An 11,923-nucleotide genomic window follows, 5' to 3' on the forward strand; every position below is an offset into this window, starting at 1 on the left:
CTTACTACACACTTAAAATCCTTTCAAAGGCAACAGCACAAAGTAAACAAAGTGAACTGGTTATCATAAAAATCGATAATTTGAAATTAGATAAAAATAGGAGCTTTTGAATGAGCGACAAAGAAAAAAAACATCATTTTAATGTTGTAGACATAAAGACAAAGCAATGAATCAAACATTTTAAAGTGTGTTTAACAGTGTGGTATCACAATGGGATCATGGGGAAAACGTGAGGTAAATTTCACACCATGGTTTAGGAGGTACCAACTGCAAAAAGAAACCCTAAAAAAAGCAAAAACACAGAGGGTTTTGATATGTATTTATTATTATGTTTCTTAATATGGACTAGTATGTGTTTTGGGGGTCATTTCGTCATAGATAAACATGTAGGAAGACCTGTATTTCATAAAATGGCAATGTCTAAATGGTTTTGAGACAGTAACTTGTTATAAAGATACTGCTCAAAGGAATTTAGGGAATCAGGGTGCATGACTGAGGCTACAATACTGAAACCATTATAACCACAAGATAGCTCTTAAACCACAACAGTGTCAGTCTAATTTGTTTTCCTCTTGGTTTTTCAGAGAACCTGCCGCAGTGAATCTAAATCTTACAGAAGAACAACCCGGCAGATCTCCACAGCGCACGAGAAAGAACACTAAAGACTCTCCACTGGTAAGCCAGTTAGGTGGGCCGTCTCAGTGACAGATGCTCCAACAGGGAGAATAGTTTTACAAAACTTAATGCCAGTGGGGGAAAAAGGGTTAATGGCTGAGAAGATTCACTTTGTGTAACATTAAAACTTAGGTCATTATCTAGAGCACTGGCCTTGTTCCATCTCTAGTTTCTGCTGCTCTCCAAATCACTTTTTTTTTTTTCATTTTTCATATTTCTTTGTTTGAGTGATTCTGTTAATGTGTCAGTTTATGTGTGTTGTCTGATTAAACCAGAGTCCTGCTGAGAACAAGAGCCCAAAGCCCAAACGACAGCCCTCGACCCATACACCCCCACTGTAAGTCATACTGAGCAGGAATGCGGATGTTTTGTATTTTTTTTTTAGAATTATTGATTATAAAGTTTCTGAGATTTTTAACTTTTCATCTTTTGTAGATTTTTGATGATGAAGCTAAAACGACATAAACATATACTTTTACCTCGCTAACTTAACTAAAGTTAACACATTTAAGTAATCTACAAAATACTGCAGACCCTCTGCATACTGTATTTTTGTTATTTTCAACCACTGTGGAAACATTGTCACTGTGCAGCCAGAGGGAAGGCTTCCCTCAGTAGCACATCAAAAATTATAACACAACACAGCAGAATTTAGCTGCTCAATAATTCTGAAACAAGACATGTTCCTTTTTCTTTGCGTCGCTGGATAATATTTAAATTCTGAATTCTTCCTGAAGAATGTACATTTAGTGGCTGACTTTCACTCATATTAGGAGTACAGAGAACACAGTTTAAAAAAAGAAATAAAATAATAAAAATGGGTAAGAAATTTTTTCATTTGCAAACTTTTGTGCCATATGAAAATAATTTGTGTCATTCTGTTTCTATCGTTTGTGGTCTTTTGTCCTTTCATGCATGTTAGCAACGAACTACTAAAGTTGGAAGACTTCAACTGCATTTCAGTCCTGGGGAGAGGTCACTTTGGTAAGGTACGCATCCACTTTAACTTGTTCTACCTGTAAACATGTCAGGAGCCACGAGCACCCGAGTCCTCAGTTAATAAAAAATGAAGGTGGAGAGGTGTCCCGGTGAGCTGGAGGTTTACCATGCAATCACATCTTCCCCAGTCCAAGTCTGTCCCCCATCTCGCCTCCCTTATCTCCTGTCACATCTCTACAATGAACTCTATAATAAACTCTATAATAAATGTTTTAAGAGCAGATGTGACAGTTAATCTGAATCAAACATTTGTCCTGTACCTTGTGACTGACCACAGGTGCTGCTAGCAGAGTACAAGAAGTCTGGCAAACTGTACGCCATCAAAGCCCTGAAGAAAGGAGACATCGTGACACGGGACGAAGTTGACAGGTAAGCAATCTCTCAAATAGTTAACTTTAAACTTTATTATGGTGTCATTGCTTCTTTTCACTCTGCCCTGCTCCCAGTGGACAGCATGTAAATCTGTGACTGCACCAGGGGCCCGTATCATGAAGCAAGGTTAGCTTAGACTGGTTCTCTTTGGGTAACCTGGCTTCACTGAGCCTAACGTCCCAGCTAAGTGGTATCATGAAGGCTGTTTTCATTTATATAATGCCCAATCATAGCAAAAAGGTCGAGACCAAACTCTCTTAATTATAGAAACCCAATAAGTCAAACCAATTCCCACCAAGAGCAAGTAAATTACGTAAGCACATAAACCAGAGAATATGTGCAGGACTACATACCACGAGAGGTGTTTATGTCTGTGCTCATTTCTCACTCTTACAGTTTCCCCTCAGGAATTATTACGTGTCCCCAGATATGGTTGTTCTGTACCAATCTTTGAGTGTTTGAAGATTCTATTGGTCTCTTTAACTCTTTAACTAACTGCTAACTTAACCAACTTTTGACTTTTTTTGGCTTATTTTCAGGTATTTTTCTTCTAACCTCTAATTAATTTTTGCTAATTTTTGGGCTATGTCTTTTGAAGTTGCTCATTGCCTTCTTCCATCATCAGGCGCGCTTCGAATGGAATAGAGTACAATGTGTAAGGCATCAGGCCACTTGAGTGCTGCTGTCATTATATTTCTGGTCAGCTTCTCTTTGATATTGGAGTTCATTGTTTTGAGCCTGGCCTGAGCTCTGCGGGTAAACAGGAACATCTTATTGTTGATTGATATTTTTTAATCTCCGCATTAATATTTTCTTGAAAAAAAAAAATGCTGCAGATGATTACAACTGAGACTTATTAGCTGAAAAAAAACAAATTTAGTAGTAGGCAACAATATTACAGAAAATAAACTTTTTAAATATTTTTGAAGGTTATGTTTGGAGCTTTTTATTAAAAGAGATTAAAACAATTAACTAAATGTGTGATTATAAGTAAAAGACAAATCACCAAAGACAGAAATATATTTTTAGTAGCTTACTTTATAAAAACACTTCTAGAAAACCTTTATTAATAAGATTTACTGTTTTCATTTGTTTGTTACTAATGTACATTAATATAGCCCTAAAATGACAGTAAGCGGATTAAAAAAAGCTCCGTGGATCAGGAGTATCATTGGCTACAAGACCTGTCGGTCCATGGATGAACCGCTTGCCACTGGCTGGCTTTTCAGGCAAAAAAAAAGAAAGGCAAGCCCCTCCTTTTAACACAGGTGGATGATCTGCTTAACTTTTGGAGAGTTATGTGATGCAATAACACCTCTTATAGCTGCTGCATCATGAGGGAGCCAGTTCCTACTGACAAGCACATAGCCATAGCATCATGTGACCTAGAAAAGCAAGAAAAATGTTTCCGTTGCAGTTTTGTCAAATATGGCTTTTCGGAATCACCTTAAACACCACCTCATGCAAGCGTAAAAACGTTTTTTTGATAAATGGGAGTTTTTTTAAAAACTGACATGTTTACATTAGGCATATTTTATATTGATGTTGCACTACTTGCGGGTCGATGGAAACCTTCCTAGTGTTGAGGATCAAATATCAGTGTCTGCAATAAGTCTGGCCTTGTAGATGTGCTCATTTCAATGGCATTTATTGAATCATGAGCACTTTCTTCCTCGTGTGAAGAAATAAGAGTGGCTGGGTTGAGCGTTTCAGAGTCAAGTGGGGACTATAAAGAATGATAGCCTCATAACAAAAGTGACAAGCAGCTGACGTGTGCTGTGTAAGAGGGCCATTTAGGATATGCTGCACTACGAGAGAACATACAGCACACATTCATTGGCCAGTACAATAGAGAAAGATTCATCAATAACAATGGTGCCACTGTGCATAGACAGCTCTGCATACCAACAGGTAAAAGCCAAGAGTAGCACGCAACAGGTCGCTAATGTGATCCTGCAGCAGGATGCGTCTAGCAAAGCTGTCCTATTCAAGTACATGGAGATGAAATGGCTGATGATAGTCCAGCAGGGGTGGAGATTGGTGCATTTTTTTAGATCCTGAAATACCTTGTGCATCATGTCAATCCAGTGCACAATTGGAAGAGCCACACAGCAGATGTGTGTCAGAGATGATGGTGGATGAAACTCTCCATAGCAGCTGAGTTAATGTCTGCAGTTATTTGCAATCCCCAAAAATGAGTCCTTTGTAGTGTTTGGAGAGAACATAATGGCCAAAGGTTTCACCTTTTTGGTGACAACAGAAGCGATCCATTCTTCAAACATGTCACTTCAGACAGACAAAACAGCAGCTCACACTCAGCCAGTCTTTGCATGAGTAGAATAGTCAGTTTGACGAGTTTCCTCTGATGGAGAAGTTCTCAACAGGTCATCAGCACACCGCAGGGAAGTGTTTCCACCTGGCAGCTGCACATCCTCCAGATCACGTTTTACCACTGCTGCATACACCCATGGACTTTCACAATGGCCTCCTGTGATCTCGAATAGTTTTTGTTTACATGCAAACAGACACTGGCTGTCTGGATGCAGAAGGATGGAGAAAAATGCTGAACACAAACAGATGACTGTGTAGTGAGTTAAATCTGTGAGCAGTGAGGCCAGAAGATAATTTGTAAATGTAAATCTTGCACAGATCACCATTCTGTAAGATGATCTGTCTTAGGAATCGGGCCTTTTTTGGGCAAAAATACATGTTGTTGCTTACCCCATCCACAGCAGTACATTGCTCAGCTACCATGGTGGGTGGGGGTAGCGTGTGTGTGTGTGTGTGTGTGCCTGCCTGTCTTTTTTTTTTATCATTTTCTGTCCTCTCTCTAAATTTGGATGCTTTTTCAGGTCAGTGAATTCTGCAGTTTGTAGAGTTTGAGTCCCGGATTGGATAAGTGAGCAGTTGATCCGATCAGAGCTTATCAATGGATTAAAGGAACAAAAGCCAAGTAATGCAAACTTTGAGAACCAGCTCAATCTATTATTAAGTGTTCTGTCATTGTGTCTGCCACTGCTGCTCCGTCTGTGCCCAGGTTATGCTCTGTGCTCCGGGAATGTGTTGCAGTGAATAACCGAACAAGGATGTGTTTGTGTTTGATATATTTTTAATGCGCATGCGTCGATGTCTGCTGCACTTGAGTCAGTGGGATCTGCGTTGTGGCTATTTTTGTCTTTTTATTAGTTTTTAAGAATATTTTTTCATGTTCAAATCTCTACCAGAAGGGACGTCTACCAGTATTGATGTGGAGTAGGTCATTCTGTCAGTACAAACATCAGAATGGACTTCTACCTCCACTACCTCGTCCTGCTGTGTACATCCATGGATGTGCGTGCACAAATTGGCCTCCCTCGAAAATCGCTGTGTAATTGGAACTCTGTCCCTATCTCATGAACGCCATGTCTCAAGAAAGCCTTGACGACATATCTTCAGTTTTCGGCACAAAAATCCACCTAACCCAATGATAAACTGATTTGAATTTGGTGGTAAAGGTTTGAAGGTAAAGGTCACTGCGAACTGACAAAAAAAATATTTTTGGCTATAACTCAAGAATTCACATGCTAAGTATGACGGCATTTCTCAAAAAGAGTCCAACAGGATAAAATGATGAAGTGATAATAAAAAACTGCTCTAACAAGTCTAGGATTTCAACGATCAATGATTTTCATTATCGATCAATTTGCCCATTATTTTCTTGCTGAATCATTTTGTCAATAAAATGTCAAAATACAGTGAAACATGCCCTATGTAATGTGACATATCCAAATGATATGTTTTATCTGACCAGCAGTCCAAAAATCTAAAACTGTTCAATTTATTATCATGTATGACAAAGAAAAGCATCAAATTCTTGCATTTAACAAGCACCCTACCAGCAAATGTTTTTGCTTAAAAAAAATTGATTGTTAGTTTTATGTCGATTGACTGTTCCGGCCATTATTGGCTAATCACTACATACCTAAACAAGGGAAAGTGTTTTTTTGTTTGTTTTTTTAAATAAAATAATGGTTACAAATTTCACAAAAAAAATGTGTACAGAATTATAGAATACAGCATTTATGTTCGGGTAAAACAAAGCACGATCAAATATATTTTTGGGCTAAATATGCTAATCTTTACAAATGTCTCTGTGTTTGTGTTCAGCCTCATGTGTGAGAAGAGGATCTTTGAAGTGATCAACACCTCGCAGCATCCTTTCCTGGTGAACCTGTACGGCTGCTTCCAGAGTGCAGACCACGTGTGCTTTGTGATGGCCTACTCCCCCGGAGGAGACCTCATGACGCACATTCACACCAGCATCTTCACTGAGAAACAGGCCTGGTTAGCACCTCCTCTCTGTGTACGCTCCACTGACACGCTGCAAAATTACACGACGCTCTTATTTCCACCCTTTTCTCTCTCTTTTCAGGTTTTATTCGTCCTGTGTGCTGCTCGGCCTGGAGTTTCTGCACCAAAACAAAATAGTTTATAGGTAGAACGCTACTTTCACAACGGCATTACATCATAACTCGCTGCATGTTGGGAGCATGTTGGTCATTATTTGGCTTGTGTCTGTGTGTCAGGGATCTGAAGCTGGATAACCTGTTAATGGATGCAGATGGTTATGTCAGGATAGCAGACTTCGGCTTGTGCAAAGAAGGTAGGAAAAATACATTTAATGTCATTGAAGGTTCTGTAAAAGTCAAACTCTGGTGTGCGATGTAAATATTTTAGCTACAATACTTGGTATGATAATTTTTTTTATTGTGAAATGAAGTGATAACAGAACAAGTAATAAAACAAGTGCAACAACATGTAAACAGTCAAGAGAGGCATACACTGACACATACAACGAAACTAAAGACAGCAAAACCAAATAATACAAAACCAAACAGGGAATAACAGCACAGGCTAGAACTGATGAGTATAGGAAATGGGGTATAAAAAACAAAACAGATACAGCAAAACATGTACGCAGATGGAATAGTGTGTGTAGTGAGTGTGTGTAATAATAATAAGTGTTTGTTAGTAATGCTAACACCTTCTGTTGTTATGGTACATAGTAAGTTATTTCAAAAGTTTTCAGTCATATTAACCTGTTGACATTGGTGAGGAGCAAAGATCCGATATGTATGTGTTATAGTGTAACTGATGGATAGAGTGTGTAATCACTTTTGAATGAGTGTGTAGTGGTCTCTAAGGACGGCTGTGCTGTGTGTGTAGGTATGGGCCACGGGGACCGCACCTCAACATTCTGTGGCACACCAGAGTTTTTGGCCCCGGAGGTGCTGACGGACAACAACTACACCCGCTGTGTGGACTGGTGGGGGTTTGGGGTCCTCATCTATGAGATGCTGGTGGGCGAGGTCAGTACAAACATGACAGGTAGCTGCCGAACTGAACAAGGAAAATGCAACTCAGCTGATCTTCCTCCAGTGTTCATTTTTTTAAAGTGTCTGTTAGGCCTAAACGTTTAAGCAGCTGACTAACATTAGCTCCAGCAGGTAGCCAAAGAACTTGTATAAAAATCTACTGCATGGTAACCGGGCCTCTAATTGAAATGTGAGGCTACACCGGCCAAGTACAAGGGACTGGATGTTTAGTTGGGACTAGGCTTTTGTTTGAAGCTTTATGTTATCCACAGAAGGACCAGAATCTTTTCAAAGAGTGTTACGTTTTTGTTTCTCTCTTTTCTTTTTCAGTCTCCTTTCCCAGGTGATGATGAAGAAGAGGTGTTTGACAGCATCGTCAACGATGACGTACGCTACCCTCGCTTTCTCTCCCCCGAGGCTGTGTCCCTCATTCAAAAGGTCTGCCTCCTGTCAACAGGGTCTGAAGTCTTGCAGGAGTTTTCTTTCATCTTCTTGGATGTCAAAATCCTTGTCCAGATTTGATGTCAGCGCTCTGAATGATACTTCCTTCTCATTGTGTTTTAGCTGCTGCAGAAAAATCCTGAGACGAGACTTGGAGGAGGAGAGGAAGACGCCTCGGCGATCAAAAGACACAAATTCTTTCAGGTTAGCCCGGCACCGCTGACCACTTACACTGTAACCTCTTTACTGCAAAACATCACAGTACAAGTGTCAGACTGATCTGTAGACAAACAGCTGCACAGCTTTGTTTAGCTCTTTAGCTCAAACTGTCAGAGCTCTGATTGTCCTGCAGAGATGAATTAGCAAAGTTTTTAGGATGCTTGTAAGATTTTCTTGAAAATTCACACTTTTTCACAATACAGCTCATTTTATATTTCATTTTTTTATTGAAACATTGATGGCACATAGAGCTTTTTTTTTTTTTTTTTTTTTTACAAAGACTTATAAGAAGCTCAACCCTAACCATAATCTAACCCCATCCCATCCCACAGACCATCATCCATGGGAAGCAAGTGTCCAGTGGAATTATGAAGCAGTAGAAATTCGAAATTAACAGAAAATTAAATCAAATAGAATAATCCCAGACAGAACATTAGAAAAGTTAGTGTAAGAGTCTAAGAATAAGCAGAAATAATGTGGGGAAAAAAAGGTAGTTGCTGATGTCCAGTGTATTGGGCTATTGAAGACCTAAGCAGGAAGGACATGTAGTCACAGTCTGTACACAGACGCACAGAAACACACGTCTTAATGTATATTTAAACCAGGGATCTTACACACGGGCTAGATATATATGTGTGGTGGACAGGTGGCAAGACATGTCTAATTTGGACACACATCAGGCAAATTACTATGGTGACACTTCATCAGGGGCCAGCTGCAGCTCATTTTAATATTGCTGGATTGATTCAAATGGAAGTGAATTTGCTCTGTAGGCCGAGAGTGAGATGGATAACTAAAAAACACGTCTGTAAGAGATGAAAACAGTTGAAATGTCAATTGATGTGTAAACACTGTAAACATGTGAGTTGTCATTTGATGAAGTCAGAGTTGAAATATCAGATAAAGCATAAGAGATAACTTTGTCTTCTGTGTCTGTATTTGAAAAGGTGCTGTTATTCCTCTCTGACATTCTCAGAACAAACGTTTTCACAGCAGATATGCTGATTTGTTTTAGAAGTTCAAGCACAGAATTGATAAAGATCACATTAATACAAACATACATTATGAACCAGTCAAATATATTTTATTGCACACCAACATGAAAAACATCCCACAGCGCAGTCTGCATAGTAAACAGCAGCTGTTGTCAGTATGATCTTTTTGTTATTCCCACTCTTTATTAACTCTTTGAAATCTGAGATGAACCTGAGAAATTGGGTTGATTTCTTCCGAAATCATGGGGAAAAGGCAATAAGCAACGTGACAGGATATGGCTGTAAAATTAGCAAGAAATTAGCAAAAAGTTACAATAGAATGACCTGAAAAAATGATGAAAATCAAATATATATATACATTTTTGTTTTGTTATATAATTTCAATATATAGAATTATAGCAATAATAATCTCCTTTTTGGATAGTTATCTCATAATCTTTTTAACCCTTTGTCTGTCAACAGGGAATGGACTGGGGCGCTCTCCTGGCCAAAAAGATCAAGCCTCCCTTCCTGCCGGTAATCAAAGCGCTGAAGGACGTCAGCAACTTCGACGAAGAGTTCACCCGTCTGAAGCCGGTCCTCACCCTCCCCCGGACGCCTTGCGTCCTCACCGCCGAGCAACAAGAAATCTTTGCTGACTTTGACTTCTCTTTCATGAGATGACCAGAAACAACAGTCCTGCCTTTTTCATGTCCACACAGTCCCACATCTTTCAGGTTCACATCGTCTCTGTGGTAACTGCGACACACCACAAAGTCCTTCAGACCCTCAGAGAGGAGCGACAGGCTGCAGCCACGCTCACTTTGCTGGACTGGCTCAGTTAGCTAACTTTTTAAGATTTTTTTTTGTTTATGCCAAACTGATTTTGAAGTATTCTATGCCAACTGTTTCTATCATCAAGCTGTAGGATCAAACAGCTGAACATGTGCTCTTAAATTATGAAATATCACCAGTGCAATATTTTTACCACCGGACATTGTTCAGTGATGTTCCGAAATTCAGCACAGAACTGCCCTATCTATCCAAAGTACTACACTGTAAATATTTGTAATCTTAATGAAGAAAATTGACTCTGAAGGCCAAAGCATCGAATGCACCTTTTTCTATTTAATATAGCCATTATACGTCCATCTGCTGTTATCCTCTTATTATGTTGTTGGGGTGTATTATACTGTGAGTTCTTTTGTAGATTTCTCAGTCAGTACAATTGTTATTTTAAAGTAATGCTATCTTGAAGATTATGATCAAACCAGCCTATATGTAAAGTTTAAACTGCATGAAGAAAAATATGAATGAATAAACTGATATCTGCTGGACTCTGAATGACCAGGAACAGCTGCGTTTTTTTAGGCTTTTAGGACATTGGAGTTTTTTTATGAATAAGCTCTTATTTTGGTGCCTTTTTTGTGCACCTCAAAATTTATTTTTAACTTAAATTATGACGTGATGATAAAAAATATTACGTCAGTTAAAAAAGTATTCTGTTTCTACTCTACTAATTACTTTCATCAAAAATGTATTGTCTAGAGTTAAAAATAGTATTTTGTTGAAAGTGGCTAAATCTACGTAAGTATCTAAGTACGTTTAGTCAATTACAAGTATGGACAGACAAACAGTTAATTAGATCCAGTGCTTTTAAAAATATTTAAAACTACAGTATTTGTTATTCATGAAAGTGGAGGGGGTGGTATTTTGGGTTGTGGGAGGGACATCCAACTTTTAATGGCTGTATCTTGTGTTTATTTTACAGCCTTACAACTTAAAAGTCTTGATTTAAAAAAAAAAAAAGATTTCAAATTCAATAAAAATTCAATTGCAATGCGATTTTTTTTCCTCTTTAATGTTTTTGATGATTAAAAAAACATTTTTTTGTTTTTCTTTTTCATTAAAAAAAAAGATTATTTAAATTTTTCTTTCTTTTCTTTACAAATTTTTGGGTGATTTTTAAAAGAAAACATGCTGAATCACACCTTTTACCATAGGCAGAAACTTAAAAAAAAGAAGACTTGGGGCTAGTTTTAAAACATTTGATGCCACTGACCGAGAAATTCTTCATGAAACATTTATTTATCGACGTATATTCATTTCAAAGTAGTAAAAAACATTGCATGACAGTGTTGCATATTATTCAGTACACAACATGAATTAAATGTTAATTCATAAAAACCAGAGCTCTCCCTGATTATGACTCAGTCCAACTGGAGACAGTTTTGTCCAACACTACTGCTGTACATTGAACTCTACACCACATTTATTGCTGTCTTACAGGGATACTATTGCACAAGGAAATGTTCAAATGGAAATACCACACCATAATGTACTCTCTACTCAAAGCTCTCTATGTACTCTTACTGTTCCACAGTATTCATACTTCCTCCATTACAATAGTCATACAAAAATCTAAAGACATATTTTGCTTCAAAATGGTTTAAAAACTATATACAGTATAAAATAGCTTGAAATGCTGTCCATTGAAATTCAGAGCATTCTGTACATCATGGTTGGATTAAATGCTTGGAACAATACAGCAGTTTTTATTATGTTTGGATTTATAATCAGCTGAGGTTTGCAATAGAAATGATTGTAGTTTGTCCTCTGCTCACTTCAAACTAACAGCTTTTTATTATTTCAGACAAAAGCTGCTGAATGGACCCTGTGAAACCTCTGCAGAATAAATACCACTCAGCGGTTACACCAATTTATCACATAAAAGACAATAAAATTTTCTACACTAAAAACAACAAATGTACCATATTTGAAAGAATTCTCCCACTTGTTCCTCAGGAGGGTGTAAATAGAGAAACCATAGCAACCATAGATCTGGATTGTCTACACATGCACCTAAAACAAGTCTATTATTAATCAAAA

General features: G+C 38.1%; 1 protein-coding gene across 1 annotated transcript in view; it reads left to right on the forward strand.

The window, feature by feature from the left end:
* pkn3 (protein kinase N3) overlaps positions 1-10,378 on the forward strand; it is a 32,185-nt gene extending 21,807 nt beyond the window's left edge. Inside the window, exons 12-22 of the mRNA XM_042509452.1 lie at positions 585-675; positions 951-1,012; positions 1,598-1,664; positions 1,952-2,043; positions 6,193-6,369; positions 6,458-6,520; positions 6,612-6,688; positions 7,252-7,394; positions 7,731-7,838; positions 7,965-8,045; positions 9,518-10,378. Of these exons, the coding sequence (XP_042365386.1) occupies positions 585-675; positions 951-1,012; positions 1,598-1,664; positions 1,952-2,043; positions 6,193-6,369; positions 6,458-6,520; positions 6,612-6,688; positions 7,252-7,394; positions 7,731-7,838; positions 7,965-8,045; positions 9,518-9,718 (1,162 nt within the window). The 3' untranslated portion in view covers positions 9,719-10,378. The remainder of the gene's footprint in view (positions 1-584; positions 676-950; positions 1,013-1,597; positions 1,665-1,951; positions 2,044-6,192; positions 6,370-6,457; positions 6,521-6,611; positions 6,689-7,251; positions 7,395-7,730; positions 7,839-7,964; positions 8,046-9,517) is intronic.
* The last annotated feature ends 1,545 nt before the right edge of the window (positions 10,379-11,923 follow it).

This window comes from Plectropomus leopardus, chromosome 20, assembly GCF_008729295.1.
Source record: "Plectropomus leopardus isolate mb chromosome 20, YSFRI_Pleo_2.0, whole genome shotgun sequence".
NCBI classification, from domain to species: Eukaryota; Metazoa; Chordata; class Actinopteri; order Perciformes; family Serranidae; genus Plectropomus; species Plectropomus leopardus.